Source organism: Gobio gobio (genome assembly GCF_949357685.1).
Source record: "Gobio gobio genome assembly, chromosome: 11".
NCBI classification, from domain to species: domain Eukaryota; kingdom Metazoa; phylum Chordata; class Actinopteri; order Cypriniformes; family Gobionidae; genus Gobio; species Gobio gobio.
In genome coordinates this window covers 20,610,877-20,629,940 of record NC_137104.1, presented here as the reverse complement: position 1 = coordinate 20,629,940, position 19,064 = coordinate 20,610,877, and the positions used below count along the sequence as shown (strand labels likewise).

Below are 19,064 nucleotides of genomic sequence, written 5' to 3'. Positions count from 1 at the left end.
TTTCTTTGTAAACTTTTTAATAGAAATATGGACTTATATTCGGTGTTTTTTGAATGCATGGATTTTTTAAATATTCATTATAAACGTAAACTGTATAATATTAATTCTAAATTAACCTTTCAAAAAACTCACACATTCTTTTTATTTAGTATTTTTAATAACATTGTGGACATATAGAACACATTTTTAATATTTCATAATATTTAAATTCTGACAACCAATAAATGTAAAAGACAAGAACAGCAGCAAATATAATTTTCTCATGAATCCTCCTTTTCTTGGTACCTGTAACAAAAAAAGGGAATAATGTTTCCTGTCAGTACACTGACAGATTGAACTGATGGCAATTATAATAACTTAAAACAGTGTCTAAACTGTTTAGATATGTCTAAATTAATTTGCATAATTACCTGCAGTGTATACACGTGAAGAAGACGGTCTGCCCTTCATCTGCAGATCTCATCTGTCTTGTATGATACACCATTCCCTCTTTATTACAACGAGAACATCTCCTGTCAATCTGATGAAACGTTTGCAGAAAATGAGAAACAGGCGAAAAAGTCTATTGGGTGACATTACAAACAGAACTAATAGTTTTCAAGAATGAATTACTGTATTTTGAAACAACTTACCACTGGCCCCTTCAATTCAGAATCTTCCACACTTTCACCAGTGCTGGAGCTCTGGTCCAAAGGATTAAACACCACCGACGACTTAATAACTTGACCTGTGAATTCTGAGAGAGAATCCAACAGATCATTAATTTATTTGTTTATTCCATAAATCAGGAGTTTTCAAACTTTTAGTTTTAGTGCTGTAATATATATATATATTCCACACACACACACACACTTTATTATATATTTATATTAGTGCTGTCAAATCGATTAATCACGATTAATCGCATGATTTGCATCCAAAATAAACGTTTGTGTTTACATAATGTGTGTGTGTGTGCTGTGTATAACTAATATGTACAGTGAGGAAAATAAGTATTTGAACACCCAGCTATTTTGCAAGTTCTCCCACTTAGAAATCATGGAGGGGTCTGAAATTGTTATCGTAGGTGCATGTCCACTGTGAGAGACATAATCTAAAAAAAAATCATACATTGTGATTTCTGGATTTTTTTTTTTTTAGATTATGTCGTCTCTCACAGTGGACATGCACCTACAATAACAATTTCAGACCCCTCCATGATTTCTAAGTGGGAGAACTTGCAAAATAGCAGGGTGTTCAAATACTTATTTTCCTCACTGTATATAAATATGATAAATACACACACATGCATGCATGAATATACTTAAGAAAATGTATATTTATATATATTCTTTATTTAAGAGCTTTTCTCTGAACTACACTTTTTTAATTACTTTTTATGACATTAAAAACATCTCTCTCACCTTGAACAGGGATTTCGAAAGAGCATCGAGGGCAGGTAATAGTACTTTTCCTGTCAGGCACTGGGAGAATGTTCCCGCATTCAGGGCAAAAGTCGAGGTCACCTCTAAAACATGACATTGCTGGGGGGAAAATGATTACATAGATTTATTTTACACACTACAACGATCGAGTTAGGACTTCTGTAACTAACACATGAGTAACAAACGTGTGACACGTGTCTACATAAACATAACTTACTTATCAAAGCTCAAACACAATTGTCTTAAACTTGCCGGTGGTAACAGTGTTGCTATATCTACGCTATTTTCAATAATAACAACAACACGATTTCTTCGCTAGAAACTGAGACGTCTCTTCTGAAGGCAGTTCATGCAGCTCCACATGTTGGGTCCTTCATCAAAACACTCTATTTGTCGCATGTTGATGACGTTGCAGACGTATCCAGCAGGTGTAGTGAAATCAAACTGCTTCATACAGCATTTCGAGGTAACTAACTGCGATTATTTAATACTAAAACAATTCAAAAATCAACACGGGAAGTGACAATAGACTGTATATTCCGTTAGAAAACACACAGGAATACTGTGTTATAGTGTATGATTTGGCCCGTTGCGTATTTTGGGCTAAATGGATAAGCTGCAGCTAATTTTTGATATAGGCCTGGTTTCACAGACAGGGCTCATCCAATTAGGATATTTAAGTAGCTTTAATAAACATTCAGACAAAACAATGGCACTGACATATTTTAAAATATGTCAGTTCAAGCTGCTCTAAGTTAAAACAGTTAAAACGTGCATTTTGGTCTGGGACTGGCTTAAACCGGGGGAAAGTTTCTTAGTTTAAAGCAAACTGCCCCCTTAATTACTTGCGTATTAATTAACGTAAAACAACAGCTTTAAATGAATATTAATTTCTAGCATATAATACTAGATACTTTTATTTTAGTGTTTAATGGCTGTTATAATTAAGCGTTGTTTAATCTCAAAGTCTGTGTATGTCATCAAATCTAATAAAATAACACACAAACACACATTTACAATTATAATGTAATTTATGATCATGTTATGATTATAAATATGTAATAAAATCTAATAAAATATTTAGTATTTAATGTTATTTAGATTTGATAACATCCACATTTTATTAACACACATACATGTGGATATATATGTAGTAAAATGTCAATTATGTCAAATAATAATACACATAATAAAGTAGCAGATAACAATGATTAACAGAAAGAGGCGCTATCAGTTACACCAACATATCTTTCATCCTATTTTTGCATTTATTGTTGTCTTATTCCTATCTCTCTGCAAGATGACGGAGAACGATGTTGAGAATGAGCTGTTAGACTATGAGGAGGATGAGGTTGATGCAAATGTTGCTGGGGATGTAGGGCTTGGACACAACGACGGCATCATATCCATCAGGAAAGGAGGGGTCAAAGGGTCATATGTGTCCATCCACTCATCAGGATTCAGGGATTTCCTTCTCAAACCAGAACTCCTGAGAGCTATAGTGGACTGTGGCTTTGAGCATCCATCTGAGGGTGAGCAATTCTACATATGCTCATGATATGATCCTTTGATATCAGTTAAGTTTAATTATGAATATATTTCTGTTTTTCCTCTTTCAGTTCAGCATGAATGCATTCCTCAGGCGATCTTGGGGATGGATGTATTATGTCAGGCCAAGTCTGGAATGGGGAAGACGGCTGTCTTTGTGTTGGCCACCCTTCAGCAGCTGGAGCCAGTGACCGGTCAGGTAACAGCTCTCTTTTAAAAGGCTCTGAAAACAAAGAACTAAGACATAAATAAAGTGTGCTTTGTGTCTTTCAATAATTTGGGGTTCACCAGTAATTGTTCTCACCTAGGTATCAGTGTTGGTGATGTGTCATACCCGAGAGCTGGCATTCCAGATCAGCAAAGAGTATGAGCGCTTCTCCAAATACATGCCTACTGTCAAGGTAGGAAGATTTATATATAGCAAATACTATAAAAACTGTTCTGATCTGTACTCTGGAAAACATTTGGGATAGATAAAAAAAAAAAATTCACGAGTTGGAATTAAATATAATTGGGAATGCGCCACAGAAGTTTCTGAAATTGGAATGACAGGAAGAGGAATTTACTGAATTGTGATTTAATGGCGAAACCATCAGTCACACTGCTGATGAATTTCATTATTCAACAACAAGTTTTGGAACAAAACAAATTGTATCATTAGTTTAGACAACTGATTCCTACCTGATATGCGGAATGCATTTCTCAACCGATTTGATATCTTTATCTAAACTTCATGTAGTACTGTCAAAAATAATTATATTTTTGCATACAGTACCAAAAATGTCCACCCAATTGTTCACATATAATGGTATACAAAAATAGCACAGCCCTGCTGCAGCATTTTTATAAAAGAAAAAATCTGATGATTATTGTGTTTTTTGTTGTTGTTTTTTTACACAAATTTCACCAAAATTATATAATATATTTTAGTAGGGGATTTTACAATTAAAGACCCATCGACCAGATATGATGAATGAAGACCAGGGGCCTCATTTATAAAACTTTGCGTAGGATTTGCGTCAGAAGTGGCGTATGGATGAAACATAGGACGTGCGTACGCACAGAAATATTCGGATTTATAAAACCGTGCGCACGCACATCCTACGCAGTTTTCCCTTAATAAATCACAATCTATTCTAAATGTAGCGCAGCTTTTGCGGCTTCATGTCACGCCCATAGTTGCCCATAAATAGTCTGTGAAACGCCCACAAGTTAATATTCATCGATTGCGAAATCATGGCAAATACAGAGAGGAAATCAAAAAAACGTAACTTCACTCAATGTGAAGTAGAAATTATCGTTGGCGAGGTGGAAAATAGGAGAAAAATATTTTTTGGAGGGCACAGTGTGGGCATTACTAATGCCAAAAAGGCACTTGAGGTGCAAAAGGTTGCAGACGCCGTAAATGCTGTAGCCTCACAACCTCGGACCGTGGCCGAAAAAAAAGAAGAAATGGTCGGACATCAAAGTCGAGGCAAAAAAGCGTCTAGCGCTCCATCGCCAGAGTGTGTCTGCCACGGGTGGGGTAGAGGGGACACCGAAGCTGACCCCTCTTGATGAGAGACTGGCGCCAATTATTGGGGAATCCCTATTAATCCCTATCCCTATTTTCTGAATGGTTGAGACATACGTTATATGTTATTTTATCGAAAATAAAACAAACTAAAGGCATTTGCATGAATACCATGATTCCGTAGCTGATGAAGAAATCTTTACTATGAAAACAACTTTCCCCAGTGGACAATTAATACATCTATCTATCTATTTATCTATATATCTCCCTAATTATCTATCTATCTGTCTATCTAATTGCATCTATATCTGCTCCGCCAGACGGACACATTGACGAGAATATCAGTTTTGTACATTATTTCGTTCGGTTTACCATATTATTTATGAGGATGAATTGCATAACATGCCAATATTGTTGCAGAACATATTTCACTTTTTTTTTGTTGCATTTCTGTTGTAATTTTCGTTTTGATTTTGTTTGTTTTACACTGCAGATCGATCAAACGGGTGTTCGTGTAGGCTTTTAATTGTAATACTTGCTTTGTGAAGTCTTCAAGTTATTTATGAGAGGCAGTATTGCCATTTCTTTTACACAACGGTCTACAGTTTCACACACTTTCATGTGTTTCTTCCATCTGCCGACGGTGTCGCCATTTCTCATTTCACCCGTTTTTGTGCGTACGCCTGGGTCAGAGCTTGCGTGAAGGATCACACATTTTCCCGTCAAGTTTGCTTTTTTATAAATACCAATTATTGCGTAGAGAGTGGCGTACGCCTTCTTTTGGGCGTACGCAACGTTTATAAATGAGGCCCCTGGAGTCAAGAGATGCAATCAATTAAAAGGGCACTTCAGCGCTGGGAAGATGAATGTGTATTTAAACTGGGTCATTTATGTTGTAGAAATGTGAAATTATATTTGAATTTGGTGCCTTCTAGACTGGGAAAAGATAGAAAATGTATTTGTCTCATGTGGATGAAAGACAAAAACTCCCAGAATGCTCTTGCTTCGCTGCCCTACTATGCCACTCCCTACAACGCCCCCAGCATTGTTTTGATCTTCATAATACACAATACAATAATTTCGTTCAGTTAGAAAATAAACACTACAATTAAAAACTGAACGTGTCTTTTCAATAAAGTGTGAGTGAGCCGAACGAAATTCACAGGACAAACGCAGCAGGAGTCAGATCTCATTCATCTCGAGAGGGAAGTAAGAGCTGAGGTAAGCGCGACAGTCATTCTCAGCGCGTGTCCAGTCTGGAGCGTTTTCTGATCGCATATGGAAGCTAAACTTTCATAGGAATTCATTTAAAAAATAGTTGAAACACTCACTTTGCTCTGCACTGCTCCGTTATGAATGCCCAAGGCCAAGCCAAGCTCATTTACATTCTGTGAGTGAGATCCCTCCCCTGTGGGCGGGTTCATAACATGCGGAACAGCTCCCTCTACTGGTTGTAGTCTCTAGCCTCTGGCCAAAAATCCTCAGATGACGCAAAATGACGATATTTACGTCATCTCAGGATTTTTACCATAAATAAAATGCATAATTCTCTTGTCTCAGGGGGATATGAGGGGGGGAAGTACCATAATTCAAATATACTACGGGGTTTCTACTGATACAAAGCTTAATGCTAAATCACTGAAGTTACCCTTTAAAGAACATTTTGCTGAAGAATAGTTTGGAGGTTCATCAGCAGAAGTCAGCTTCAACACTCAGCAAGGAGTTCTTTGGCTGCTTTGCCGTACATTCACAAATCCACTGCAATTATACTTTACACAGGTCACTAAGCTACATCATTACTTCAGGCTGAATGATTCTGATTGGTTAAGAAATAGATGCATTTAGAAAATCTCCACGTTTGGACTGATTATTTAGGCTCGAAGTGACCCTCTGTGGTCATGGCTCTACGCTTCTAGGCTCCAGCTAATCAGGCAACTAGCCATTTTAACTCCCCTTGGGTGCCAGTTGTTCACCTCACCAATACAGGATCTGTAACAAAGAATACTAGCGCGCACACACACACAGATACACCACTTCGTCAAGGCTGAAGTTAATCAAGCTCTGGCTCTGATCAGGAAACCTTACCAAAACATACTAATAAGTTGTACTTTTCTCTCAGTGAGAGGTTCAGACAATATTCATCATTATTCTCAAGTGAAGATAAATGTAAAGGGAATGTTTTAACTAAGAATGTGTGTATGTATGTATGTATGTATGTATATGTATGTATGGATCAGCTTTAATGCACTTATAAAAATAATTAAAGCCAATAAATGTCATAAGTTTCAAAAAGAACAATTCAAAATATATAATTTAACTTTTCTGTTGCTGTTTGGATGTAGTAAAACTCTCACAGGCAGAAAACATCTGGGTCATGCTTGCATTTTCTTCTGTCACTGGCCATAATATTTTGTAAGAAAGTGTGACATATTAGAGCAAAATGGCCACTATTTTTGGAATCAGCAACCCAATGTTTTAAAGAAAAACAAGTATTGGATTTCATTTAGCAAATATGATACATTAATCTGTTAATTATATGTTGATGTGTGATTTTTAATGGAGGAAATGACTTTTTTTTCCACTGTAAAATGAAAGCTATTTTATTAAACATAATTTTTAATAGCCATTTCAAATATTAATATCATCTAATGTTTGTCCACATATTTATGGGTAATCCATACTGATTAATAAAACCTACACTTAAAATTACATTTCAAAACACTTACCCTTCTTGTTTGCCACATCACTGCAAATTCAGAAGTTTAATTTCAAAGACACAAACTTTTCTCAAGTGCGTTTGCTTACGTTGTCTCTCTCCCCCAGGTGGCAGTGTTCTTTGGGGGTTTATCTATAAAGAAGGATGAGGAGGTGCTGAAGAAAGAGAGCCCTCATGTGGTGGTGGGAACTCCTGGACGTATTCTAGCTCTGTCTCGCAACAAGAGCCTCAACCTGCGACACATCAAGCACTTCATCCTTGATGAATGTGACAAGATGCTGGAGCAACTTGGTGAGCTTTTTATTGAGAGAGACTATGGCTGTGTTCTGAAATCGGAATTGACTTACTTAATAGTGTGCAGTACACTGTGTACTGCCTACTTTATCTTTAAAAGCATTAAGTGAAACAGTAGGCATTATTCCTCGATAGCCAGTAGAATGCTACATTGACACATGACCTTTGTGCAGTTGTATGAAATAAATGGTGACTGTATTTTAATTCAGTTTTAAGTAAAAATTTCAACTTTTGACAGTCAAATCAAATAATCACACTAAAACATTAGGTCAAGTGAACTGCATTGTGGGATAGAACATTCTGTCCATTGTCCTTTGTAGTTCACTGCACATTTTCTCTATTTTTGAAAGATATCTGTGCACACTATTCATACTGACACTATATAGTTCAGAAACAGTACAATGCTGATAATTTCAACATGGAATTTCAGTAATTCGTTTTTAATAATATAAATGCATTTTTGTTATACTGTCCCGTGCAGACATGCGGCGTGATGTCCAGGAAATCTTTCGTATGACTCCTCACGAGAAGCAAGTCATGATGTTCAGTGCTACCCTGAGTAAAGAGATCCGTCCCGTCTGCAGAAAGTTCATGCAAGATGTAATTACGCCTCTCCTACTTCTACCATGTCAACAGCTCCTTCCCTTCACAAGACCACCTCATGTACACCTGAAAGAGATCCATTTATGGCCTCCCTGAGACATCATAACGCTAAATGCCCCTCTCCTAATCACAGACTGTTAACTAATAGAGGCACAGTGAAAAAGATGTTAAGTCCTTAATCCCCGCCTCAGCTGGCAGCGCTGCGTCGGCATTGGCAAACACAGTCACCGTCCGTTTGGCCAACAGATAATGCACCATCCATCAGGCTCAATCCTCTGTAAATTTAAATAGGTCCTTTAACAACCTTTGCTAAAGTCATGAAGAGTCCATTTAATATATTTTAAACAGAGTAAGAGGATGTCTTTAAGGGAAGGATGTAGTGTATCTCAAAATACACTTCAGGGCCATAAATCAAAGCATAAACACATCTTTTAAAATCATTTAGGGACTTTGAGTTAAAAATGAAAAAAACTCAACCTAACTCTAACAAAATCCTTCATATTTAAATAATACTTAACTCGCAGTATCTATTTATCAAGACAGATTGCTTTAGTTCCTGCCTGACTGTAATTCCAGCCTGGAGATTTGTCCTCAAATAACCTTTAATTAAAAGAAGCACTTGTTGGAGCTTCATGAATTCTTTTGCCAGCTGCCAGAGACTCTCAAGGGGCATAAAACTAAAACTGATAAAGTATCGGCCCAACAAAGCAAGCCAGCTGCTAAAAACGACATTAGATTCACGACAAACTGGCACTCCAGGGCTGCAATTAATTACTCTTTAACAAAGCAGACAGCACAATGAAATCATCTGAGGAATAAAGCGAAACAAAAAGATTCAGTCATTGGCAGCATAAATGAGTTCAGGTGGACCAGCCAATGATGGATCAGCTCTTCATCAATCCAGCTGACAGTCTGTGATTAGCACGGTTCCTCATCTGCCCCCAAGAAAAAAGTGTCTGTTTCTAAGTTAAAGTCAAGGCAATGAAACCGGTCCGAAACAGAGAAGAAAGTATGCGCGGGTGTGAGGGACAAGACAAGAAAGAGAAAGGGAGGATTAAGCTGCGGAAGACTGGAGCGAGAGGGATGAGATGATGAAGAAACTTAGAGGAGAGAGGAGATATGCGCGGGTGTAGATAGACGCTCTTGAAGAACCATTAGGTGGCAACTGAAAGCCGTGACTCAAACAGAAACCATCAATAGTAAAATTCAACTTTGAGCACCTTTAAAAAAAAATCTGAATGACTTGTGAGGGGCGTTACCTCAAAGCGCCATGGCTTTACTAAGAACAAATTCCTGTTGCACCATAATATACTATCAAATAAAGACTCTGAAAACTGATTCAAACATTTAGTGAGAGATACTATACATAAATACTATGCACATTGAGATGTCAGCATTAGTAGGTTGAAGACAATATAGTATAATGAGCTTTAGACAGACCAGCTCAGCAGCAAATAGAGGATTGATTGACAGGAAGTGAAGATAGATTTGCCTTAACATCTCTAAGGTAAGTGCAAAGATGTGTTATACATTAATAAAGGTGGAGTGTAGTGCTTTTGTTGTGGGCCCAATAGTGATAGAGCAGAATTGTGATGCCAGTTACTTTTACTTGGCTTGGCTATTTGGCTGCTACCACTATTTGTTATTCTTCCCACAACCCTTGTATTAGTAGCCCAGATCCTAAAACATGAGTCTCCCACCTGCACAGATAGACCAGATTGAGGATGTTCTCTGTATATTTAACTAAGCAATCTGGTGGACGAATTTGGCCTTCTGAATAGATTTGTTAGTTAGAACATCCTACTGCTAAAGGTTACACTGTTGCAGTAATAATGTGAGGTTGTGTATAAGTGTTTAGTCAGCATGAAACGGAACGAAAATAGGAAAAAATAAAAAGATGGGGCTGGACTTGATTGGATGGTAAAAAAAAGTGTACAGACCATATTGGGATAAACTTTGCAGTCAACTGAAACACCACCGGAACATGCTAAAGGGATAGTTCACAGAAAAAGAAATTCCAATGGGGCCCATCAACTGTTTGGTTACCCATATTCTTCAAAATATCTTCTTTTGAAAGAAATGTATATAAGTTTGGAGCAACTTGGTGAGTAAATAATGTATTTTCATTTTTGGGTGAACTATCCCTTTAAGACTTTTTATCCAATTGTTTTTATTTTTTTTATATCTGTCAATTGTTATCACTATAATTTACCACATTAACTGATATACTGAACGGCTGCATTCCCAGTAACCTAAAATAATATGTTCGTTTAAATGCACTTTAAAAAACATTTTTCAGTCAGACAAAAGCAACTATTCATATTTTTAAAATGTTATGCAGATACTTTAGTCCAGCTGAAATTGTGGAATCGGAACCTAGATAATGTGATTCCTAGATCATTCATAATGCATATGAACACATTAAGCCATGTTCGGACTGTCAGCCCAAATTCAAATTTTGTGCATATCTGATTGAAATCCGATTATAGTTAGCAAGTGTGAACGGCAAAAAGAAATCACATAAAATGCAGTTTTTACAAATCTGTTTTGAGCTACATTCATATGTGGATTGAAATTCTATTCAAATCTCATTCAAATTCAAATTTGAATCCTATTCAAATTTCTGTAAATCCATTTCAGTCTGACCACTCTATTCTGATAATGTCTGGTTTATGCCACTTTCTCACAGCACGTAAAACTTTTGTTAACTAGGAAAACTAGGAAGCATGCTGAATGTCGCTGCAGAAACAAGTTTGTGATGTTGCAAAGTGCAGATCGAGCAGAAAATTAACATATAATGTAGTTTTGAGAACGACTGACTAAGACAACTGTTCGGAATAAAGCCACGCATAACAGCCTCCTACGTTTCTGCCACCGCCTCAGATGTAGTCCAGCGCAGTGGCTACACGTTGTAAATAAGGCCCCGTTTACACTAGTGCGTTTTCATTTTAAAACGCATAACTTTTGCTATGATTACGTCTACACTAATTCTGCATTTTCGAACCTCAAAAACAGATACTTTCAAAAATGCTGCAGACCCCGTTTTAGTTTGAAAACTCTGGAGTTGTGTTTCAGTGTAAACGGACCAAAACGGACACTTTTGAAAACGGTGGCGTAGCTGCCCACATTATGCTACCGGAACATGACGGGCTGTGTTTCCCAAAAGCATTGTATGCCTTAGTTGATCATAGAGACTGTTGGTGGCTATTGTTACAATTCTTTTGGGAAACACAGGCCAGAGCCGTCTCTCTCAACGGCTCTGTACAATACCAGTCTTGACGACCGTGTAAACAATAACACGGAGACGGAACTGCATGCTTTGCTGACTTTGTGGTCATTTTTAGCAGCCTATGTGCAGTTAAACGCTGTATTGTATAGTAATGCAACTGTCTGCATGCGCTAGAGGCAACTGTTTACACTTTTAAGCGCATGCCACAGTCATGTGACATGCGTTTTCGGTCGTGCAGTGTAGACAGAGATCATTTTTTTAAACATTCCAGTGTAAACAAGAATCGTTTTCATTTTAAAACAAAAACGCACTAGTGTTAATGTATGCCTATCAACGCAATGTCATTGCCATAGAAACCATTGCAGAAATTACTGTAAACAAAAGCACTACGAGAAACACATCTGATCAGAACAGTTGTGATACACAGTGTGGGCAGTCAATCATTTTTGTCAGATACCAATCAGATCCACAAATAATCTGATTTGGACTGACAGTGTGAACATCGCCTTAGATCAAATTCCAATTGGATCCACAAATAATCAGATTTAGACTGACGGTGTGAACATAACATAGCCTTGGATCAAATTCCAATCGGATCCACAAATAATCAGATTTGGACTGACAGTGTGAACAAAGCCTTAGATCAAATTCCAATCGGATGCACAAATAATCAGATTTGGACTGACAGTGTGAACATAGCCTTAGATCACATTCTAATCTGATTTGGACTGGCAATGTGAACATCGCCTTTGATCAAATTGGAAAGCAAATAGGGGTCAGTTTTGATTTCATGTTGACTTTATACTAAAAACTCCTTACAACATATATTTTCATGTCATTTCCCAACTGCACATTAGTTTTACTTTGTGTTTTTTCAAAAGATCTGTAGTTTTTCAATGTTTATTTTAGAAATTGCACAGATATGATTTTAGGCTTGATATTTGTAGCTAAATATAGTCTAGGACAGCAGGGTAGCATTTATCAACGTGTTTGAGACGGTGTGTGTGTGTGTTGTCCTCATTGGCTTGGGATGGGAGGGGAGGGTGAATCTAACCCCCATCCCTTCTCTTCCTTCCCTTTCTCCTGCCGTTTCATAACTCTCCTTTCTAACACCATGTTCTCCTTCTCATTGTCGTCCCCTCCCCCACCACTGTCCTTTGCTAAAAACTTTATACCTCTTTTGTCCTTGTTTTTCTTTGTGTTCTGGTGTCCTTCTTTCCGTCCACATTGACACCCATTCCACCCCTGCGTCACACTGTCATATATACCACTTCCCCTTTCACATCCTTGTAACATTATAATCTGCACCACCCATGTCTTGTCAACTTTCCTGTTTGTGTCTTCACCCAATCTTAACCCCCTGAACCTGCACACTCCTCTCCCACCCCTCCTCACCTTCCCCCTGCTTCCACTGGTTGTCCTAGCCGATGGAAATTTTTGTGGACGATGAGACCAAGCTGACGCTTCACGGCCTCCAGCAGTACTACGTCAAGCTGAAGGACAACGAGAAGAACAGGAAGCTCTTTGACCTCTTGGATGTGTTGGAGTTCAACCAGGTATCTCGTGAGTCCACCAGGACACACACAAAAAGTCCCCGACCATTGTTTAAGTCCATTCAAACCGAGAGTGACTCGAGAAAGTTATTTGCTTAAGTTTGCAAATCTATTCACACCAAATTTTTCCACTTTCTAATAAATGTCTGTTTACCTTAAAGTGACATGCACTCTGGTCACAGACTGTAATGAAACCTACAATTCAACCCATTTGAATACAGATTTTGTTTATGCAACTTAAATGCAAACTACAATCCTCTGGAATGGAACCATGGAAGTTAACTTGTGTGAGGATAAAAGAAAAGGATTTAAAATATTAAACCTAAAAATAACAATTGCATGCAATAGAGTGGTGCAGGTATGACGTCAGAAACCCCATAGGAAAATATCGAAGGAACCAGCGGCCAATTAGTCTTCCGGGTTCTGACATTATACCTGCACCACTCTATTATATATCATTTGGGGTCTGTAAGATTTAAAAAAAAAAAAAAATTGAAAGTCTCTTATGCTCACCAAGGCTCAATTTAGTTTTCAAAAATACAGTAAAAACAGTAATACCATGAATTAATATTATTATATATATATTAGTAGTAGTAGTATTTAAGAGAACTGCTTAATAATTTTGAAGGAAACCATGATTTTCAGGATTCTTTGAGTAGAACATTCAAAAGAACAGCATTTGTTTGAAATAGAAATGGTTTGTAACATATACGTTACTGTCATGTTTTATGTATATGTGTGTATGTACTAGGGGTGTAATTGTACACAAAACTGATGGTTCGGTATGTACCTCGGTTTTGAAGTCATGGTTCGATACAGCAGGGGAGAGAAAACTAAATATAAAATTGCTTTTTTTATTATTTAAACTTAGTTTACTGAACAAATTGTGTCTGTCCTTAAATTAATTAAATTATAACTAAAAGTTTCTTTAAAATGATCTCTGCTAATGCTGTAAGGTGTAAACTAAATAGGGAGCCCTTACTTGCACATTACTATGACAACAGAGCCCAAATTAGCCTAAATTCAGTATTTTTAGATATAATAATCAACACTCAAATAACTTTGTATGCAAACATGTAAACTTCACATAAGGCAGATTTTGCATTAACTTCTAAATCTAATTATAAAATTATGTTTTTACTCCAATTCGTTGTTGAAATGTAATCATTGTGTCTGTAATTTTCAAGACATCACTAACAAGTAGAATATAATGAATATATAGGCTAATAAAGTGCATATATTTAGCGAAAGAGTTAATCTCTCTAGTGAACTAACAGCTGTGGACACTGAATGACTTCTGAGGTAAATGTAATGCTATGTGACATTGTTTACAAGCTGTTTTATTGACGTCTTTCCGCCGTTGAAACACTGATCGAGCGATTACACAGTAATAATGTATCCTCAACATCAGATTTTGAAGAGATGATCACGTTCACTCGCGCTGCCGCTTGAACTGACTGTTACGTCAAATTAAAGAGCGTCAAAACGGCATTTATCGTTTGAATTTCGTGATAAAATGGACATAATTCTTAATATGTTCATGTGGGAACTCAGATTGAAGTGTGTTCCACGCGTAAAACAAGCCTACTGTTAACTGTTAAAGATTACATTAGTACCGTTCGGTACACACGTGCACAGTACCGGAAGCCCTGTACCGAAACAGTTACAAACCGTTACACCCCTAATATGTACATATATGTTTATGTCCACTTTTACTTTCTATATACATTGTAATTAATATTAACAGCGCTATGCTTATTTGTATTGCTGAAACGTTTTTCTTTTTATAATATTAACATGCGCTATGAAAAAGTCAATGGGTTAATTTTTGCACTTGGTTTGAAGTGGTCCATTGAAATTTGTTGTTTCATTTTAATGATGAAAATTGGCTGGTACAGTTTTACAGCTGCTTAGTATTGCAGGTGGTGATCTTCGTTAAGTCGGTGCAGCGTTGTATCGCTCTTGCTCAGTTGCTGGTGGAGCAAAATTTCCCTGCCATTGCCATTCATAGAGCAATGCCTCAAGATGAAAGGTAGAAAACATTCACACATTATGCACTTTAATGTTATAGTTCGGAGGGTAGTATTTTTTTTTTGGGCTCGTATCACATCTGAGGCTCTGATTATTATCCCAGACTAGCACGATATCAGCAATTCAAGGATTTTCAGAGACGAATCCTGGTGGCCACAAACTTGTTTGGCCGAGGTATGGACATCGAAAGAGTCAACATTGCCTTTAACTACGACATGCCTGAAGATTCGGACACATACCTGCACAGGGTCGGTTCAGTTCATGTGACAATGGCTTAATGTCAAACAAAGCCAAATCATGGGCTGTAAATGCATTCACCTAAACAGCTTTAACTTTTCTCATTCCTTCAGGTTGCGAGGGCCGGCAGGTTTGGAACGAAGGGTCTGGCCATCACCTTTGTGTCAGATGAGACTGACGCCCGCACTTTGAACGATGTTCAGGACAGGTTTGAGGTGAACATCAGCGAACTTCCAGAGGAGATTGACATCTCGTCGTACAGTGAGTGTCAAAAATTCAGTGAACCGCAATGTCGTTTCTAGGTTGCTCTTTTCCATGTAATGAAAGTGAATGGAGTGTGGGGCTGTAGAGGTCCAAAATGAGAACATTTGTATGAGGGAGACCAGATAATGAAAAAAAGTTTCTCCTTGTACATCTTTTTCTCCTAGTTGAACAAACACGATGAAGATGACCACATCAGGCAGCAGTTTCTTCAGAGGATGCATGGCATTGTAGCATTTGGTAGCAGCTGAGAGTTTGTATTCACATAGAAAGACTGTTATGGTGTTAGTAAATACTTAAAATAAACAGCTCATATCGCAGTGTTATCCTATATGTGGGTTTCTTAATGCCTCCTCAGTAGTTCAGTTCTGTTTTTGCCTGTTGGAAGGGAGAAAATTGTATTTCAAATGTTTATTATTTTTCCTTTCAATGTGAATAATTTCCTGTTTACCTTGTTTTTTAGATTATTTATAATGGAGAGGCAAAATTTTTGTTTTCTGTGAGAGGAGTTTTCATCACTGGATTATAATGAACCATACAGTTGGTTGTATCGATGTAAAATTGTTTGAAATGTATTAAAGATATTAGTAGTATATCCTGAATGCTTGCTACCAGTAAAGTAGGTATCATTGAAATATATTCAGTATTTGTTAAATTGCCAGACAAATGGCCACTTTATTTGAACTTATCAATGCTTGTTAAACCATATAAAATATGTTTGTTTAATTTACAGACACTTTGTTTTCAATTATTTAAACATTAGTGATCTAAAAGCAGTTCACAAGGCTCTTGGGTGATACCTGAACACTCTAAAATGTCCCTTGTTTGCGGATGTGATTTGTCATCAGCACAGTCCACGTGTCCAAGCAGTCCACAATGGTTTGAAAAACAGGCCAAGAACGTCCATGCTCACAGTCAAAAGAATATACTTTGAAAAGCTTTTACGCTCAACCAGAACACGGAAAACGAAGGGCCTTAACAAAATACACCTGGTCCCAGTTGAAAAAGTTTAATCTGGATCAGAATGATGTAGATTTGGACTGGATCACCCTGATCCAGATACACACTTTTTCAGATGACCAAATCTGGATTACCAGTGCTCCAAATGGGGTTACATTTCACAATGTAGGTTACTAGCTATCTAAAAAAAAAAAAAATAAACAGGTAGAAGAGTCAATGTGGGGTCACTTTAAGTGTTTTATTTGAAGAGAAAGAAAACAATATAAACATCCCCTTCTATTTTCAATTTCCTTTAAACAATTAGACCCCTACGGAGGCACTAAAGGGACATGGTTGAGAGTAAATGCCAAGTGTTTGGGGGGGAATGCAAACTTAATTCAAATTTGTTTTTCCTCCCATCACCATGTCAATTTAGAAATTCCATAGCCCTCATGTGACATGACAAAAACATATATATAAAAATATACGGTTTCATCTCTGATGATTGTGCTAAAGTAGTTTATATACAGTTATTATATATATATATATATAAAATTTAATTAAATATACTTTGTTAGATATTGAGAAGATATTTGTTAGATATTGAGCTGTTAGGGGAATTATTTTATGGTGTCAAAATGTATGTCTACTTCTACTTGATAAAGTAATCAATAGCTATATATAAATACACACACACTCGCACAGGGATCCCACGGGTCCTTGAAAGTTTTTTAATCTGAAGAGAGGAAAAAATTCAAGGCCCTGTAAAGTTTTTGAGGCCATTGAAAGTGCTTGAATTTACTTTGTGCAAGAAGTTTTCTGGGGAAAAAAATTAAGGGTTTCTCGCTCAAGGTACTTTGTGTTGTTCGTTGCCATGACGATCACATGCGCACGAAACTACTATGATGGTACCTCGACGTTTCACAGACACACCATGAAACATTGCAAAAATACTTAGGCTGAAATCTGATCTTCACTGTTGAAATATGTTTTGAGTGCTTACACCAAATACAAATATGTTCGGTCAATGACTGTATATTGTGTTCAAAACATTTGTGATAATCTATTGCCCAAATATTTTATTTAATGTAATGTTGAATTGCTTTACTTGTTAAGATAATGTAAACCCATGAGGCAAGAATTTTTTTTAAAGCATATTCATACATCTTAACTTCTGGTTACATGAGCCTAAGCTCTTTTCAATAAAATCCACGCAAAAAGTTAACATCAGATCATTTTAGAATACAGTATAGGATGTACCGAATATTCTTCAGTTTCAGTTTTTACAGAAATACGACAAATAGAATATCAGATCTCTGTCAAATGGCCAAAAATAAACTTTGCTTTGCTTTAAAAAAAATGCTTTTTTGCATAGTTGTGTTGTGACACATGAAAACTAACAATGTATCTTACAAGGTAACGTGATGTAACCATGCTCTCGCTTGAAATGTGTCCCCCCATTAAGTCCTTGAATTTGAGGGTATGGGACCTGGAAAGTCCTTGAAAGTTCCTTGAATTTGAAGTAAACCAAGGTGTGTGTGTGTGTGTGTGTGTGTGTGTGTGTGTGTGTGTGTGTGTGTGTGTGTGTGTGTGTGTGTGTGTGTGTGTGTGTGTGTGTGTGTGTGTGTGTGTGTGTGTGTGTGTGTGTGTGTGTGTGTGTGTGTGTGTGTGTGTGTGTGTGTGTGTGTGTGTGTGTGTGTGTATTACACGATAAAGATGTTGAATTTTTTGACCAGTTTAAAAGTTATTACATTTTTATTTCTCAAATCCACCTTTCTGCTGGAATCAGGATTTTTGTTGTTGTTGATCAAAGGTATCCCAATCCCTCCCTAAAAAGAACACAAACTGAAGATTTGATCCAGATCAAAACCAAGATTGGATTTTTATGATCTAATCCGATTTCAAAATCCTTTTATGACCAACCCATTTTCAAGATTTGATCAATTTCGATAGCCGAAATCTGATCAGATTACTTTAGAACAACTGGGCCCCAGGCCATAACGAAATCAGACACTCAGAAGTCATTTACACTATGGTTGCCCAGAAGCGCTTCTGAAGTGACTTTTAGGTGTCTTTACACAGACTTTTTAAAATGTTTTAAAGCATAATAACCTTTAAGCAGCAGTAAATTGATACTGGGGCAAATGTGCATCAGAGCTGGCACAATTTATGGCTTTAAAGTGCCGTTGCATCTTTACACTGAAATTTTGAGCAGGCAAAGAGCAGCATTAAAGGGTTAGATCACCCAAAAATGAACATTACCCCATGATTTACTCACCCTCAAGCCATCCTAGGTGTATATATGACTTTCTTCTTTCAGACGAATACAATCGGAGTTATATTAAAAAAGTCCTGGCTCTTCCAAGCAGTGAAAGGGGGTCGAGATTTTGAAGCCCAAAAAAGTGCATCCATCCATCATAAAAGTACTCCATGCAGTTAATAAACGCCTTCTGAAGCAAAGGAATAAGCTTGAGTAAGAAAAATATCCATATTTAAAATTTTATCAAACTTCATCTGCATCGATTTATGGCAAAAGAGTAAGCCCTGACCTCACGCATGACGTATTGATGAATGTGGAAGCGCAGAGGATAGAGCAAAACAAAACACCGGTCAAGAACTAGAAGTCTAAAATGAGAATTTTTAAAGGGAAATGTAGGAGGATTTCGATATAAGAGGAGCTTCTGCCCTATTTGTTTGAACCAGAAGAGGTGTCAAA

General features: G+C 37.1%; 2 protein-coding genes across 2 annotated transcripts; one reads left to right on the top strand and one right to left on the bottom strand.

Moving 5' to 3' along the window:
• Window positions 1-150: 150 nt before the first annotated feature.
• polr1h (RNA polymerase I subunit H) lies at window positions 151-1,770 on the bottom strand. The gene is made up of 5 exons (XM_079829549.1): window positions 1,642-1,770; window positions 1,404-1,523; window positions 633-736; window positions 411-520; window positions 151-285 (listed from the first exon to the last, which is right to left on the bottom strand). Exons 2-5 carry the CDS (start codon window positions 1,519-1,521, stop codon window positions 261-263), a joined length of 357 nt encoding a protein of 118 aa, XP_079685675.1. The 5' UTR covers window positions 1,522-1,523; window positions 1,642-1,770; the 3' UTR covers window positions 151-260.
• ddx39b (DEAD (Asp-Glu-Ala-Asp) box polypeptide 39B) lies at window positions 1,648-16,552 on the top strand. The gene is made up of 11 exons (XM_079829548.1): window positions 1,648-1,890; window positions 2,725-2,956; window positions 3,044-3,171; window positions 3,281-3,373; window positions 7,309-7,492; window positions 7,977-8,095; window positions 12,752-12,883; window positions 14,803-14,912; window positions 15,015-15,159; window positions 15,262-15,409; window positions 15,577-16,552. The coding sequence occupies exons 1-11, from the start codon at window positions 1,774-1,776 to the stop codon at window positions 15,591-15,593; spliced, it is 1,425 nt and encodes a 474-aa protein (XP_079685674.1). The 5' UTR covers window positions 1,648-1,773; the 3' UTR covers window positions 15,594-16,552.
• The last annotated feature ends 2,512 nt before the right edge of the window (window positions 16,553-19,064 follow it).

Coding starts and splice junctions, on each gene's coding strand:
- polr1h (XM_079829549.1), bottom strand. CDS start 1,521: ATGTCATGTTTTAGAGGTGACCTCGACTTTTGCCCTGAATGCGGGAAC. Junction 737..1,403: donor TTTCGAAATCCCTGTTCAAG/GTGAGAGAGATG, acceptor ATTCTCTCTCAG/AATTCACAGGTCAAGTTATT. Junction 286..410: donor TTCACGTGTATACACTGCAG/GTAATTATGCAA, acceptor TTTTTGTTACAG/GTACCAAGAAAAGGAGGATT.
- ddx39b (XM_079829548.1), top strand. CDS start 1,774: ATGCAGCTCCACATGTTGGGTCCTTCATCAAAACACTCTATTTGTCGC. Junction 3,172..3,280: donor TGGAGCCAGTGACCGGTCAG/GTAACAGCTCTC, acceptor GTTCTCACCTAG/GTATCAGTGTTGGTGATGTG. Junction 3,374..7,308: donor AATACATGCCTACTGTCAAG/GTAGGAAGATTT, acceptor TCTCTCCCCCAG/GTGGCAGTGTTCTTTGGGGG.